At 40.2% G+C, this 17,699-nt stretch overlaps 1 protein-coding gene across 5 annotated transcripts; it reads right to left on the bottom strand.

Annotated features, from left to right (window-relative positions):
• Positions 1–6,020: 6,020 nt before the first annotated feature.
• SFT2D2 (SFT2 domain containing 2) lies at positions 6,021–16,706 on the bottom strand. Of its 5 annotated transcripts, none has more exons than XR_005628509.1 (10): positions 16,569–16,706; positions 16,174–16,260; positions 15,774–15,859; positions 14,630–14,711; positions 13,853–13,921; positions 12,552–12,587; positions 12,364–12,422; positions 11,560–11,589; positions 10,759–10,942; positions 6,021–6,705 (listed from the first exon to the last, which is right to left on the bottom strand). XR_005628509.1 is itself a non-coding variant. In XM_039718013.1 (10 exons), the coding sequence occupies exons 1-9, from the start codon at positions 16,629–16,631 to the stop codon at positions 10,903–10,905; spliced, it is 552 nt and encodes a 183-aa protein (XP_039573947.1). In that variant the 5' UTR covers positions 16,632–16,706; the 3' UTR covers positions 6,021–6,705; positions 10,872–10,902. The 5 variants fall into 5 exon arrangements, 4 of the variants coding, with proteins under 4 accessions (XP_039573947.1, XP_039573946.1, XP_039573948.1 ...); XM_039718013.1 differs by having other exon boundaries at positions 10,872–10,942; XM_039718012.1 differs by lacking the exon at positions 6,021–6,705 and having other exon boundaries at positions 7,531–10,942.
• Between the last annotated feature and the right edge of the window lie 993 nt (positions 16,707–17,699).

The raw sequence follows: 17,699 nt of genomic DNA, 5'->3' as shown, positions 1-17,699 counted from the left end.
AGGGAATATTTTCCATGCTTTTTTAAAAGAGAAAGAAGAAAAAAAAAAACCCAAACCCAAGGAAAAAACTTAATGTAGTGTGACGGGTTGACCGTGGATGGGTGCCAGGTACCTGCCAAAGGCTGGGTACTACTCTGTCTCTCCCAACCTCTATCCTCCTCAGCAGAGACAGAGAAAATATTACAAAAGGCTCATGGGTTGAAATAAGGACAGGGAGAGATCACTCACCAGTTACCATCTTGGGCAAAGCAGGCTTGACTTGGGGAAATTAGTGTAATTTATTACAATCAAAACTGAGTAAATTAATAAGAAATAAAACCAAATGTTAAAACACCTTCCCTCTACCCCTCATTTTTTCCCAGGCCTAACTTTCCTTCTGGTTTTCTCTTCTCCCTTCCTGCCAGTGACCTTCACAGGGGAAGGGCTCCTCACATTCTTCCCCTGCTCCAGCATAGTATTTCTCCTATGGAAAACAGTCCTCCATGAACGTCTCCATTACTCCTTCCCCCAGCCTTCAGTTTTTCACATAGTGCTCTAGTATGGGTCACTTCCATGGGGTGCTGTGGTGTTACATTTTAGTTAAATGGTATGCTCTGTCTTGCCCCTCAAAAATGTACAGTTTATTCCAAGCCTGTGGTCCTCCCCTGAAGTATCATGTATCTGTAATCCCATTGGCCCAAATCTTAATTCTGCACCCACTTTGAATCTCCCTGTTAAACTGCGTGAGGGAGACCAGACTCTCTCTTGGCCTTTTTCTCTGTGAGCTCTCCCTCCCTCCCTCCCCCTTCCCCCCTTCTCCCTCAGAAACCATGCAGCTCCGGAGGGTGGGACCCCCAATAATCCCTCATGTAATTAGCACCCTCAGAAGCTGTGTGGAGCCTTCCTGTTGCTGTTACCAGCAAACATGCAGCTTAGGGGGCCCCTCAGGGACTCCCCGGGGAGCCCCCTCAAACCAGCTGCTACAGGGTGCAATCCTTCAGGAGCAGGTTGCTGCAGTGTGGGTTCTCTGCAGGGTCACAGGTCCTGCCAGCAAACCTGCTCCAGTGTGGGCTCCTCGGTTCAGGCGTTTGCTCCAGCTTGGGCTTCCCACAAATCACAGCCTCTTATGGGCATCCATCTGCTCTGGCAGGTGGGTCTCTGCATCCCATGGACCTCCATGCGCTGTGGGGGCGCAGCTGCCTCACCATGGTCAGCACCACAGGCTGCAGGGGAATCTCTGCTCTGGTACCTGGAGCACCTCCTGCCCCTCCTCCTCCACTGACCTTGGTGTCTGCAGTGCTTTTTTCCTCACAAATTCTCTCCCATCTCTTTGGCTGCATTAGTGTAAGGGTTTTTTCTCCTCAAATATGTTACCCTAGAGGTGCTACCACTGTTGCTGGCGGGTTTAGCCTTACTCAGCATTGAGTTCATCTTGGAACCAGATGGCCGTGGCTCTGTCAATGTATGGGAAGCCACCCCTGTCGTCGCCTCACCAAAACATTAACAGCAAACCAAATATATATAGTCAGGCTGGTGATAAATGTAATTTAGTTTGCTTTAAACAAGAATACTTATCTCTAATTTGTTTTTTTTTTGACTTGAAGATCTTTAGTGATGTCTTCAGACATGAATTATCACCTAGAGGAAGAAACTATTACTGTTCCCATCTTTAAGATCAGAAAATAATTTAAAAAGTAAAGAGATTCTAAGCAAAGCTTTAAGTTCTACTTACAAGAGTTCAGAACGAAAATAATACATTCAATGTTTACTTGGCAAACCAAACATGCACTTTTGACCTGAATGTGTAGGTTAAAGCTTTCTGCTAAACAAGTTGCAATTATAACTCGGTTGAAGCAGTTGACTCTCTCAAAAGCAATGAGCCTGACACATCCTGTTCCACACAAACAGAAACCACAGGAGCACATGCTCATCTTAAAATGTTTTCTTTTCACACCACATATTGCAACATAGAATGGTTTGGGTTGGAAGGGACTTTGAAGATCATCTCATTCCAGCCTGCTTGCCATGGGCAGGGACACCTTCTACTATACCAGGTTGCTCAGATCCCCATCCAGCCTGGCCTTGAACACTTCTAGGGATGAGGCATCAAGAGCATCTCTGGGCAATCTGTTCCTGTGCCTCACTACTCTCACAGTAAAGGATTTCTTCCTAATTGTTATATTTGCCCAATTATCTAATAAAAAAACCCAAAAACCAAAAACCCGAAATTAAATGTGACAGCAATTTTAATTAAGTAGCTTAATATATATAAAATTAAATACACTCGAAATATTGACAATATAATTTGTTTAAAATAAGGAATAATTTGGTTCTGATAATAGTGCATAAGCAAAAATAACTGGGGGTGTGGGGTACAGAGTGTAGGGCTTTTGTACGTACGAGCTTGCCAAGCCAAAATTTCCCCTTTTATGCTGTATGTCATTACCATTTCCTCCCATTTTTGATTCATCAGACTTGTATCACTGCCCTTTACCACGCATCCCCCACCATTCTTTTAGGGGGTCACACCACTCTTTGGCGGTCTTCTTTGAGGAAGCCCTCTCCTCTTCCTCGGTGTCCTTTAGTTAACCTTTTGGATTACACATGTGCACCAAGCTGGTATAATATAAGCCAATATTATGTTCTAACTTTAAAGCAATAAATCTCATATAATTAACATTTTCCTGGTGTCCAACCAAAATCTCCTCTCTTCTAACTAAATTTAGTAATAGTTATCTCTTGCTTCTTCCTGTTCTGAACATCTGCAGGAGAAGGCAGGGGGAACCCCTCTTCTCCCTTTCTTTCTTGGCATTACACCTTTAACTGTTTCATTATTTCCAAATATTAATTACTGTATCAATATTGATCACTGTTTCAATTTTGTCAGCATGAATCATACCTATTTACCACATAATCCTTAATCTAAACATCCCCTCTTCCAGTATGAAACTGTTCACCCTTGTCCTGTGCACTATGTGCCCAGTACAAAGCCCCCCACCAGCTTTCAGTATTTCCCCAGCTTTTAGGGCATGACAGCCCCTCAGAGCTGCAATGAAATCACACTGAGCAGGTGACACTTTTATTGTACCATTTTTACACTACACCCATGTTACTCCACACTTATTCCCACAGAGGTTTTAAAGCACGAATTCTCAGGAATAACTTCTCTTAGAGAGGCCACAAGGGAACGTAAGAGAAACTTAGAAGGGTTTTAACCAGGCTAACTTAAAATAGCAATCCTAAAGACTGGCAGTTTAGATAGACTATTCCATCTCTAATTCACCAGCAGCTTTCTTCTGAAAAGTGAGAAAACCTGAATTTTTTTCCCTTTAGGAATTTCCAGCTCTTCATGGCTGGGAAGTTAGAAGCCTGTACCCCCACAAATATTGGAACCATGGCTGAGCTCAAAAGGAAAGGTACAAGCAAGGGATGCAAAATAACTATCAAACCCCACCTTTGAATGGCTCACATGCATTAAATACCTTCTCTTGCAAATCAGACGTTTAGGAAGGAGAAGGGAAAGGGGCAGACATTACAGCAGCTTTCCAAGTGCCTTGTCACTGAATTTGAATGCTGGTGACTTTGCAAAGTAATGGGATTCAAGGACTAGATGCTGTAGCACAGCTGACAAACCCTTTCAGAGCATTTCTAAAGTGCAAATTCATTAATCAAAAGAATGCGCTTTAGGGCAGCTGATCATTGTTTAGGGATTAAAAATCAGTATTTCACCTTTTTTTTTTTTTAATCATTCAAGCATTAAGACCTCAGCATGACAATGAAGTGCCAAAGTTCTACAGCTTTGTTGTTATGCAGGAAGTTGAGTTAGGCAAGCAAAATACATCTAAGCTATTAGACACAGAAAGGATTTATTGCCCTATGAGGAATTGCAGTTGCCTTGATATGACACAGATGTATCCAGCTTTCCTGACATTCCTGGGACACTCTAACCTTTTCAAAAAGATAAATGCAAACCCCTAGGTTTCTATACTACCAAAGACAGGCTGCTGCTTGTATTCCAAATTCAACTTTGGAGTCTTCTATAGGACAGAAAGTCCACTTCAGTCAGCTGTGAGACAGACAATCAACAAAAACAACAAAATATAATTGAAAACAGTCTCCCACAGCACACAAGTCTCGCCACCACCCTTGCAGACAGGGAAAAAACCCACCTGCCTGTCAGTTAGGAGACAGTGTAACATACCCTGAACAGCCTGATGGACACACAGCCTTGATACACTGCCAAAAAATATTAAACCACAGCAGGTCTTTGGATACATAGTAGGCACACAGTTAAACAGACCAGCTCTTTGAAAGCTAAGAAAAATAAAATAATTGCCTCTAATTATTTTTAACACAACTTTCTAAATCATTAATATTTTACTTTATTTACATTTTACTGAGTGTACATCAGTACTCAGAGCATATTTATTTCAGAGGTGTATTGCTTCCTGTTGTCTTTGCTGACAGAATAAGACCAGGCATTATCTCCTCTGTAGCATGGACTAAGGATAGCTTGTTGGCATACCTAGGTTGACTCTTAAGGTAAATAAATATGAAGTAATGAAAATATCATCCTCACCTTAACAACTCCACTTGTACCAACTAATTGTCTAGGTGCCTGCAACTGCTCAGTGAAGCTGCTGCAAAACACTGGTGACACAAAAACTCCCCCCAGCAGTACAAGCTGTGTGCACAGCAAAGAAAGTGAGGACAGGACAATAATTTTAAAAAAACTAAACACACTAATAAAAGGAAATAAACTACCCACAGCAATTCCAGCATCATCAGGAGAATCAGCATTTTTTAAAAAGCCATAAGAATGTTATAAATGAGAAGCTTGACTAGGCCAGTATTCAAGCAGCAATCAATTTATTAATTAATATGGTAAGGTATGAGCAATACAGTGCTGGGTGCAGTGGGGGAAATTTTCCCTCCAACTGCACACCGATAGTTGGGGCTTACAGATATATACAGGAGTACTCATAAGCTTTCTCAGCAGTTTCTATTCCAAATTTTTACGTCACAATTCTATACATTATTGTGATTTAGTTTTTGTCAGGATGTATCTCAGAAAAGAGTATCCTCATATGGTGGGGTCCAGCTTCTGAAAGAAGAAGTCTCCCAGCTGGTGATGTCCAGATTCCAGATGTGGGTTCACCTTGTAATTGCAAGGACTCTAAATCTCATAACAGTGATGTCCAGCTTCCTTTGGTTGAAACTATCAATCCTTGAGTTGATGTTCATCTTCCTTTTTCAAGATCCTTTTCAATATTTTGTTAAGGCATCGAGATAAGCATGTTTCCTTTTTATATATTCTAAAGCTATAGTTTCAAAGATTCTTACTACAAGCAATATTCTAAAATTATACTTCAAAAGGTTATTATTGCAAAACCCTTTTTAGGTAGAAGCAGAAAGTTCCTGTCAAACAGCAACATCCTTAAAGCTTTAATTCAAATGTTCCTAAATCAACTTAAGACTTATAAAGGTTAATTGCAAACAAAGGATAGGTTTAAAAGCCTTCTTCCATGCTTTACTTCCTCAGTTATTTATTAGAATTGTCTTTATAACTGTCCCATGGTCAGTTTCCACACATATCACAACCACAGATACACAGGTTGCCTGTATGTACCTGACACGAAACACAGCTTTGTATTTCACAAGAACATTAAGAACATTAAGAACATTAACTGTAAGAACAATTAATTTAATACAGTGATAACTTTACTAAAGGAAATAAACACCACTTGTAAGGGTTTCACTTCATTACAGAGAAAGTTGTAAGTCAGAAAAAAAGATGTTTATCAAAGTAAAAATCAAACAGTGTAAATGTAGCTATGATATTTTATGAAAAATCCCTTCCTAGGATTTTTCCCTCCTGAGAGCTGAGGGCCTCAGGAAAGAAATGTAAACAATAACAATCTGCTGCTGTGGAAGGCCACAGGTGCATCTTCCATTGGTCCATGTGGACTGTTTTCAATTGATGACCAATCACAGCCACCTGTGCCAAGGCTGTGAGCAGTCACAAGATTTTTGTTATGCATTCTATTCTATTCTTGTTCTTTGTAGCCTTCTGATCATTCTTTTCTCTCTGTTCTTTTAGTATAGTTTTTATGTAGTATTTTAGTACAATATAGAACATAATCAGCCTTCTGAGAAAATGGAGTCGAGCCTTGTGTCCCCACACATGGAACATCCACCGCAACATGTAAATACATAGGAAAAGCACATCAGCAAACACAACCAGTAACAGCATAAAATATTGCAGAGAATTTCTGAGTTTGGTTTCTATTTTACAAAAATATTCCACAGCTGGTAAAAGATTTAGTTACATTCCAGCGAGGCACATGGTTTTAAGACAATAAACCATTTGTGTGCTTTCCCTCCAAAATGGTCAGCACATGCTATGGTTGTAAACATCAGTATTTAAGACAAATGTGTTTAAACATCCTCCTCCTCCTCAGTTTACAATAGCACAGTGATCTCATGAACATGATTAAGTACCAAAATGAAGGAAAAGCTGTTCTCAGGAAGCTGGAGGCACACATAGAGCCCAACACACTTTCCTTTAAAAAATATGGTTTCTGAAAAGAACTTGTGGCAGAAAATTCTTCCTTGATTTTTGTAACAGCTCATGAACAATCTTATTACTATAAATACTGAATTAGATGAAATTGTTCACATCATCAGTGTTGAAACATTTCAGATAGTATCCGTATTCATAATGGACTGTAGGAATATAAAAAGGTAAAAGAATTTAGAAAGTGCAAAAAGGCGTCAGAAAGTAGACACAAAGCTAACAAAGGCTGGGAAATTTCTAAACCTTCTCATGGGAAACTAGGAAGTTAAAAACCAAGTGAATACATTTATATATATCATAAGGAACAAGAAAGAACAAGAACTTATTGTTAGTTCAAGATGTGACAAGTTCTAGATATATGCTTTGCAAAGACAGAAAAAGTTTCAATCTTAAATAATGAATTATTGTGTATTGTTTGAGGTTTATAGAAGTCCTTTTGTTAATGTTAAACCCACATGGATCCTTTTCTTATTGGCTAGAATATAATGACTTTACACCTTTTCTTTTATGCTACTGGTTCAAAGAATATGTAGAAAAAGGCTCTGCATAAGCTGCCATCTTGTCTTTGATCTGGATTTGCATGGATGTTGTTATTTTCCTGTGTCTCTTGCTTTTTGCTTGTATGATACAGACAGATAATAAATCCTAAGTCTGCAACCAGTCAGAGTCCCATCCCGTTTGTGAGACATGGACCGATCCAGCAGAATGGACTTAATCACATGGAAAAGAGCAAAATGTTGAAGTAGTGAAAAAAAATTCCCGTATTTCAATGTATAGAGTCTCAGTACTTCAGGAACAGATGACTATCACACTCCCTATCTCCCTTTCTAATATAGCTGGAAAGTCAGCTGATCCAGAATACACAAATTTCCTGCTAGAACTGTACACTAAGGCTGCTTGGTTGAGGTTAAGTTATCTGTACAGCAAAAAGTGAAAAAAAGTTGGACAAATTGTGTGGCTCTCACGCAAAAAAGCACTTTCTTTTAGAACACCAAATCCTACTGAGATGGGCACCCAACACCAAAGAAGTTTCCTTAGGGAAGTCAGCCTTGAGTTAAGAGCTGTAAGCAACTGAGCAAGGACTTTGGGAAGGAAGGAGCTTTGTGATTCCAACCAGAAGCTCTCTATTCACAGTAAAGTGCACACAACACACCAACACACATTCCTGCCCTCAAGGACAGTGAGATGGAAATCTTCAGAAATACTCACCATGCTTCCTGCCAAGCAGATAACCAAAGTTGATGATATCAAAATGTAACACAAAGTAGATTTAATGACCAAAAAAAAGGTATAATGATATAATCTAATTCAGATTTAAAACTACTCAAGAGGGAATATTCATATAGTTTATTCATATAGTTTACTCCCTAGTTATGTAAAAGTCATATAAAATATACTTCAATAAAAGGGAAATTTCTTTTGCTGATAAACTTGTAAACAGTGTCACTACAACTATTTGAAAGTGAGTAAGAATCTAAAGAGTTTTGTTCTGGGAGAGCTACTTTAAATAAAAACTGCTTGAAGATGAAGCAACAAACCCTGAGTACATTTCACATATTGGCAAGAATATGGCAAGTCTCTCCTACTGTCTGATGTCCTGAGGAACAGAATAAAACACTAAAGGGCAACTCTTGAATAAACCCCAGTGGCACTCTTGTGATCCTTGTGTCTGTCCTTGCCATCTTCCCTTGAGTTCACTTCCTGTAAGGGCACAATTGCCTAGCCTCATGTGCTGTGCAGTCAAATGAAGGTTTGTTCTTCTCTCTTCCTGCATAAAAGGCTGTGAAGCTGGAATTACAGTTTTAAACTGAGACGAGAGGGGGAAAGGACAAAAATCCATTTATGTGCTCTCTACTGGTATTTTCATAAATTTCCTACTTCTAATTGGTTGTGTTCACAAGAGCCAGCTAAAAGGTTCTAGTTAGCTAGAAATAGTGCACATTGAAAAACTAATATTCACCATACCCAACTGTACTGTTCTTCCAAAAGAACTGCCAGAGAGTCAGGCTACCAGAACCCTGCCCAAGCTAGCCAAGGAATAAGCAAAAGGTATGTACTCCTCCTAATCTAAAGTAATCAAAAAAAAGAATCCCAAAAGTCAAATTCTGTTATCGTGGCTGCTGAACCTGGAATGATGATCAGAGTTAACATAACTTAACTGGAGAGGGGAAGGAGAAACAATGTATACTGTGCTTGTAGCTTTTTTCAGTGACATTCGGAGATTATAAAATTAAAGGAATATTGGAATGTAAAAGGTTTGAGCATTGCATTTCAATTTCCCTTACACAAAAGGAATTCTGTAAACATTATCAAAGCCCTAAGAAAAGACTGGCATAGGTCCTTTGACTGATGTAAATTAGGTTTTGAACTTAGTCCCTGATAAAAAAAGACACACATCAGTTTAGACACTTGTCTTAGATCAGTCAGGGAAAAGAGGATCAGTTTTCTTTAATTCCCAGTCTCTCTTGGGTATTTAATCAAATCATCTTTTCAAGAAGATTAATAGTCAACATATTTATTTCAACACTGACTTCTAAATCCTGGGAGGCAAAAAAGCACCAGGACGCAGTACTTGAATCTGCATAACTGTTTCATTCCAACATCAGTGACATCTTTCCAAGGTGGCATTTTCCATTCAAATTCCTTTTCAGCAGTAATTCTGGCACCTAGAATCCACAGAACGCTTATCAAAATCTCCCTTTGATACCATCTACAAAGGGAATCTTTAATTATTTTTTTTCTGGAGGATCCTTACAGGTGGATGGTACTGAGCTTTATAAATTATCAGAAGGACACTTAAATTTAAAATTTTGGATCAATTAATTTCTTAGTAACTTTCTGGAAGCCATAGAAGTATTAGCCTAAACTGTGAGCTTATACTTCACAGCCAGGTAGATCCAGATTTTTCTTGCATTAAAGTCTTTGTGGTACAAGTCAGGGATACACTTGCCATACAAACACAATGCTCTTAAACAACTAAACTCTTAGTAGATTGAGGAAGAGATGCTTCAGTTTCCACTAGAGTGCACTGGAAAACCATAATCTTAAACACTGGCTTCAGCAAGACAGTTTGGTAAGAGGAAAGGGGAAAGTAGTTAAACATTATCTCACACAGCAGAATCAGGTATCTGTGCTCAGATATTAAACTGACCACTGCAATGCCATGGGAGTAAATGATTATATATAGCTCAGAAGATGAAGAGAACAGAGTGGCCTTGGAATTTGGATACAGACCACTCAGCACTTGTTTGGAGCTGGCAGAGGGATTATTTCATGCCTTCCTTGCTACCACAGGCAACAGAATATTGTGCTTTCTCCTCCATGCGGAGAAGTTCACTGGTGTGTGCAAGAGTTTTAGCAGAAAGAAAACTGATTCTACTTACAAAGAAACAAAGATAAATGTTGGAGTTTTAACTTATTTACAAGTTCAGAAGAAAATGTCGTCTCCCTGACCTAGGCTGCTTAAAAACAATAACCCACTTCTACCTTATGACAGTTTGTCCTTTGAGAAAGGACATACATAAATTATTTTATTGCTTGCCTACCACGCCCTTTGCATTGCTCTTATTCTACAGCTGGAAGAGAAGCACCTCACTTCGTGTGAAAAATGTCAGCTTCCTACCTTGCAACCATGAGCAAGGAAAAGAACAGGTTCCTGGTAGCTGAAAAATCAATGGACCTTATTTTACGAATGCTTTTCCAACAGGAACAAGATTTTTCAGATGAAAATGTCCCTTTCATGTATTTTAAGGAAAGAGTATCAGTATGGACTGAGAATTAAGTATTTCATTAAAGATGCAAACATTTCATGGTTAGTCCAAAACCGTGTTTAGTTTTAGCATTACATCTTTTAGAAATCTCATAAAACTAAAATTTTTCAAGAGAGATAGGAAAAGAAAGAATATCAATATTTCATTATCTAAGGCAAACAGTGCAAAGATTAAGTGACATAAGGCTATTTAAAAAAAAACAACAAGTTGTTGGTAAGAAATCAGTTTTCAACTCCAGAACTGGCACAGTCCCACCAGAGCCAAGATTTTCACTTTACAGAATTCACACATTACTTTGAAACTTTTGCAAAACCAAATGCATGAATTTATGCAAGAATCACCATAACAAATTGTGGACCTCTGCCCAGTTCTTCTGCCAAATTGAATTTCATTTGATCACAAGCCCCCTGTCCCACAGACACCATTGCTTACAATGCATGCAGATGCTGGGTATAACACAAGGAGCTTCTAACAAGCAGCTGAAAGGCACGTGTTGAAGACAGAAGTAGGAGACTACACAACACAGTGATCCAACACAGTTCTACCTAGAACTTCGTCAGACACCCAGTATTCCTGTTAGGACAGACAGACTGAAACACATTTCTTCACAGCATCCCTAAAGGCAGAAGAAAGAAAAAAACACAAGAGAATCAGAGTCACCTCAGTTACATGATTTGATAAGAGTCATTCCATGCCACTATCCTACTGACACTGAGGACTGCAGAGATCAGCTGATCAGGTATTAATTGCATTAACCTCATTTTCATGACTATACAATTGCTTTAGAGACAAACAGGTCTGCTCAGTGCCCACCTGCTGTGGAAGTGACATCTGCAAGACTTCACTGAGGCAGGGCACTGCAGCAGGGTGGGGCAGGAGACACAACTGTGCTCATACAGAACAGTGCTTATGGGGGAGAACAGGCCAAAAGAGACACAGAAGAATATACTTGTCTAGTAGCAGTTTGGACCAACATTCAGGCATTCCAAAGGTAAGCCTTATGCTCAGCATTTGGTCAGTAAGCTTACATACTCCTATGGGAAGCCCTCTAATTTTCTCCAAATGTGTTCTCCCACTAGAGAAAATGCTTATTTTCATTTTCAGATGTAACTACTTGTATTTCCTGCACCATGGGAAACCCTCTAAAGCCACACATGACAATGCTTCTCTAAGCTAATCTTCTATATGATTAAACCTCAAAATGACAAACAGTAAGAGAGTAGAGAAACTTACCTTGCATATGGTATGAAGGAAATGCTGTACCTAAGAAGAAGGATTTTGAAAGTTACTTTTCATGTCAGATTTTATTAGAATCACATATAAGAACAACCCCTCTGATATTCTAAACTGCAAGTTACATAACCAAAATGAAGCTCTGAGTTTGTGAGTAACAGAAAAGAGTTACCCTTGGGAGAACAGTTACCCTACAGGAGAACACCCTTGCAAGCCATCTTAGCCAGGGTATGAAACACTAGGGCAAAATAGAGGGGGATGTTGTGGAAGCATTTTAAACACAGTTGTTTAAAATGTTGTCCTGCATCCAGTATTCTTCATGCTCCAACACCTACAGGTAGGCAAGATTAACACTGAGGGCTGGCTAGGTGTCTATATCAGTTTGTGCACTCCTTTGGTGACCTTGCACAGTCATATGTTTACATGAAGAACACTGACAGTTTGATTTGCATAACTGGGTCTCTGAATGAGACAAATTCAGGAGAGAGTAAAAGAGGAATACCAGATAGTAGGCAACAAATTGATTTAAAAGGGAAAAAAAAATAAGCTCAGTTCAAGCTCAGAGAAATCAAAGGAACTTCCTCTAGAAATGGAGCCCTGAGCTGTCTCCACAGCCTCTGCAGTGGTGTGAGAGACCAAGAAGTGGGAACAGGTCAGCACTTCACTGACGCATTGTCTTGAATCTAAGGGATTGACAAGGTAAAAATTTTCCTTCACCTAACTGAACATCAAAATCCACTCACAATTCAGCTACTGGTGTCAGATGCAACAGAAAGTGGAGTGTGTAGAGAGGAAACCACTCACCATGCCATGGCAAAAAACTGTAAGATGCAGAAAAGCAGTGCAAGTCCTGCCTTACGCCACTGGAGGGGAGAGAAGAGGGGAGGGAGGAAGAAAAACAGCAGAGACAACAATGTAAGAATCTTACTTTTAAAATATACTCCAGTTACATTAACTCCAGTGATATGTACATACAGGACTCCAGTACTCACCCAGAAAGCAGAACACAGTGTTAGTATGAGGCACAACTAGAAGAAAGTAAATTATTTTAATTAAAAATAGATACAACTCCAGTTTCTATAAATATTGCAACACTGTAATGGGGTCCTTCACAGAGAAAGAAATTAATTACATAATTTCACAGTTTTATTCAATTCTGCATTATAAGAGTTCCTCATATTTAAAAGTTTCTTGTATTTAAAATGCTCTCACTTTTAGATTTCTGACGTGAATTAAAGCAATCAGGAAATATCAGGGTGGTATCTCCAGAAAATTATTTTATGGCTGCAAAGGAGCAAGAGGAAGAGGTTCCTGCAGCTCTTTTGCATGTCCAAACTCCATCCCACACACTTCCTGGTGTCACAGGCACACACCACATTTCATTATTTTGCATAAGTAAGACTTTTCAAACACTTTTCAGTTACCACTCTTAGCCTTTCTGCTGCTGCACAGTTCCTGATGATTACATGGTTACCATGGCATTGAAGTTCTGTCATTACTTAAAAGCTCACAAATTAAACCACATTACACTTTCAAGAACTTTGGGCTATTGCTTAGTAGCTCTCCTGTGTATATACTGAAGTAAGGCACAGTCATTCAAACCAGCACTTTTTCTGTTTTCAGAGTTGCACTATGTGCAACACAGCTAAAATGTTGGGGGTAGTAGGATAATCTTCTGCTTTAATCCTCAGTTTTAATAGACGCCTCTTATTAGTTTTCATTTTCAATTTAAGATATGACAGCTCATTTATCTATGATAGATGCTGATAATTCATCTTCTTCATCAGCATCTAACAGCCTTTAGATACACATGCACCATTGTGCTACTAGAGATTATAATGTGCATCTTTCTGCTAGAATGGAAAAAAAACCTCTTTAGAGTACTGTATATTCATACACTAAGACATGCACTGCCAATGAAATCATACACTTGAGCTCAACCAGTACTGAAAATAAATGCATTTCTTCCATTAGTTTTAAGGTGGTGATTTGTATATTGGTCTAAATACTGCATCATACATCTAATGACTGGCTTTATCCCAGTGAACAACATTCCAGGAATTCTCCTGACTCCAGGCATCCTGAATGCATACAAAACACACATATATACACCACACAGTAGCTTCTTGCTTGGATCTGCAAGCATACATAGTCAATTTCTCAAGCTCTGCAGCATCTCTGGATGTGTAAAGAGAAATTGGGAAGTGCTGATACAAGCAAGCACTCTGAAGACATTCAGACTGAAAATGGGAGTTTCATGCAAGTTAAACCACCTTTCAACTTTTTGACTTACCAGGAGCAAACAGGAAAGTTGCAGAGACAAAAAAAAACCTGTGTACTTCAAAGAAGAGTCAGTCTGAAACTTAACAGCAACTTTCAGACACAGAAACACACACAACACAAGGTTTACTATAACTTCCATCTTCTGAAAATAAAATAATCCCAAGGGTGACTCCACTGAATGTTGAATTTGCAATTTCATTCTGTCATACAAGTTTCAAAATCTGAAGCGATCAGCCAGCTGGGAAGATCCCTAATGCAAGGTTACCAAGGCACAGTTTCCCCAGCTGCTTTGTTACAAAGAGATGATTTATCAAGGTAGAAATACCTACACAGCTCCTTCAAGGCAATCTGACCCAATATATAAAGACAAAATAATGCAAAATAAAATATCTAGTGCCATCCATAGGAAAACTTTTAAAAAAATTAGTTTCCCATCATTCACTTCTTAAAGCACAGATAAATATGATGTTGTGACCTCAAGCACCCTAAAAAAGCACATGCATGGTTCACACAGACCAGCCATAGACCCATAATGCTCATTTAACTAAACAAGCTGGCTTCAGCTCAGTATTGCCTAACAGAGAGCTGTGTTTCTGCTGCCACACTTGCCCTTCCACTACAGCAGATGTGCAGTGTTGGACAATTTAAGAAAAGACAAAAAAACATGAACCAAAAAACCACCCCCAGGGACGTCCTGAGCCATACGTGGATTGATGGATATGAAAGGACTTCACAATAAATAATTGCCAGGTTTATACGAGTTAAAAGTGACTCCTTGGACACTTACTAGCATAACAATAGTAGCAATCAAACGTGTAGGCTCAAACATCCGCTTCAATTGTTTCATTGGTCCCATAAGAAACATGGTGCTGTGAAAAACAAGTCGAGATGAACATGGAAATGAGAAAGGCAAAAGTGAAACTTGGTAAGATTAAACTGTCTGCTGCCATAGGGGCATCAGTACACTGTGTTGTTATGGCACTCAGTGCAGCAAAACAGAAGAAATGGGATTATACAATGAGACAAAATCCATTCCCCCTTTTCTTTGTGCAAGGTATTTACAATTTTATTCACACTTGTTCCATTAAAATTAACAGAAGCAGAGCAGAACTATTAAGTTAGAAGCACAGGCCAAGGTCAGCTCCAATCAGATAATCCTTGACAGATGCTTTTCTAACGTGCTTTTCAAAAAATGCTTTTTAAATCTGCTTTTCAAGAACACCATCCACAGAGGCTCTGCATGGACTGCCAAGTAATCCAACTCAATTCCTCTACATAAAAGGCTGTTTTCATGCCTGCATCTGTTCTCTGACCCCTTACCAGATCTGCAGCCTCATTTAGGGCCCTGGTGATAGATAATAGATGAATTACACAAGGTGAAAGTTTTATCTGAAGTGATATTTCTGCCTCATATACTATATAATTCTGCCTCATTAGCATATTACTTCCAATTCCATTATTTATGCTTTCCTCCATCACGCTAAGCTTCCCCAGTCACAGAAAACTGGGCTTGTCACAGAGTATGGAGGGCTTTGCTTCATGAACCTCGAAGGCCAGGAAGTTTTACTATATATGCTTGCCCTGACAGATGGACTGCCCCAAACATAGTCACCAAAACACACAGAACACTGCCAAATGCAAAATGGCAAAGAATTATTTTTATCTGGGGGAGGAGGAACCAACAAAATCAAAAAACCTCAATGCTTACAACTTTTACCTTGAATGCACTACTAAGAACAACAAACAAATGAAAATTTTCTTTACCATTTCAGGGCACTACTGGGGAAATGCTGTTCTGTAGAATTCAATGAAAAAATTATCTACAAAAGCAAATCTTCTCTCGCAAATGCAACAACTTCTACCACTCATGCACTATCATTGTGCTTTTGTTTCTCATTTTTATTAGGGAAATTATATATAAAGATTGTTACCTCCCAATGGATGCAATATTCCCCAGGGTATAAAACACTGCAAAGAGAACCAGCCCTTTCTTTGGTATCCATAGCAGACAACTACCCTAAAAAGGAACATTTAGAGAAAGGGGGAGGGGGAAATGAACAGGTTTTAAATTGAAACAAACATATATATCCAAGAAGTGTCACGTCACGAAAGTAATCTTAAGAAAACTTCGAGCCAAACTGCAGAATTATGCATACGAAAGTAAATCGCGATTATTGGCATTCTTGTTAAGAGTCAGTGTATTGCATCTAACTGGAACCGAGTCAAAGGTCTCCACAGATCGGGAAAATCAAGCAGCAGCACAGAGGGAGGCTGTCATTATCTGGGCTCTTGAAATTCAGATACTGGGGAGATCTGGTAAAAAGTCCTTACCAAGATCGAGCACAGGCATCCGATCGCAAAACAGGCAATGAAACCTTTCACTCGGGCGCCCCAGCCTAAGGAAGTCGCATCGATAACCTGGAAACGAGGAGAAAAACAAAAGTGAAACTTCTTTACTTTTAGCTCTTGCCTTCTACCGAGAGCGAAAACTTCCTCAGGCGCTGCGGCGCCGTGTCCTGTTCGGCACTCTCCCGAGCGTCCCGCGGGAAGGGGGCCATGCCACGGCACGGGAACCCGCGGGGGCAGCGCTGGCGGAGCCCACGCGGGACCGCCCGCCCATGCCACCGGCACCTTCGCACCGGCTGCTCTGCCAGCACGCCGAGCACAGCGGGGACGGGCGGCTCTGGGTCCCCCACCCGTCAGCGGGGCGGCAGCCGCAGCGATACCTCGGCCAGGCCGCTCGGCTCTTCCGCGTCGCGGCCGCTCAGCACCCGCTTCAGCTTGTCCATGGCTCCGCACTCCGCCCGCCCAGCCGGCCGGAATGCCCTGCCCTTCCCTTCCCTCCCCAGGGACTACCAGCCCCGGCAGCCACCGCGTCCACCTGCACGCCGCAGGTAGGGGAAGGCCGGCGGGGCGACGCGAAGGCTGCCGGGGAATGTAGTCCAGATGTGATGGATCCTCTCTCCTCCCAGCACTTTCCAGTCCATCGCTTGGCAGTAGCAAAACTCATTTTATAGTCAGTGAGGTTTCATTTTAATCCCACGGCTGTGGCTCTTCTCCTGCTACTTTATTTTCGTAACGAGCCTAGCAGTCTCCTGCCAAAGGTGTGTGGATGCAAAGTCCTACTAGCAGCCAAAATTCAGCATCACAAGTAGTTATTTCAGTTTATTTTGTTCAGTTAAAAACAGAATTGTAAAACGTTTGGTACATTTTATTTAGCAACATACAAGGAACAATGTAAACTGCCACATAAAACTCGACACAAAACAGTTGGAGAATCACCCCACTCTCTCCCCCCCAAAGTTATTTATTCAAAGTGTTACTTCTCTGTGGAAAATTTCTGTCAGAGCACTTTCTGTACGCCAGTTTATACCACTGCTTCTTTGTAATCTGCCTGGTGTAAGACAGTCACAAAGTGTTCTAATTTTGAACTTGTTGTAACTGTAACCTCCTAAAGGTGTTCTTGTGATTTCCCAAATCTATGTCTCAGTGAAATGCAAAGCGCCCTTTAGCATAGACCGAGAGCACGTATCTACAGTCAGGATACAAATCAATTCCATAAAACTTTACCAATAGGTCACAAATTAGGATGTATGATGGACAAGAGAAAACACACAGTATAAGCTAAACATGCAGAGCGCCCTTTCCACTGCTCCCTCCCCACTCTGTGGCTTTCCCCCACACTATTTCAGACCAAATGAGTTTAATGTTAGCATCACTGACCAAGCTCAAATCACAATCTGAATTAACAAATGCAGATATAGTTTCCTTCATGCCAGCACTACATGAGCTCTGCTCCCAGTCATACCAGCTGTAAAAGAGTGTTTTTATAAACTCTAAGCATTTATTAGTATACA

The sequence above is a fragment of the Passer montanus genome, unplaced genomic scaffold (genome assembly GCF_014805655.1).
Source record: "Passer montanus isolate IOZ18808 unplaced genomic scaffold, ASM1480565v1 scaffold39, whole genome shotgun sequence".
In the NCBI taxonomy this organism is placed as follows: Eukaryota; Metazoa; Chordata; class Aves; order Passeriformes; family Passeridae; genus Passer; species Passer montanus.
Note: the sequence above shows the minus strand (reverse complement) of the source record. Positions and strands in the feature narration are given on the sequence as shown.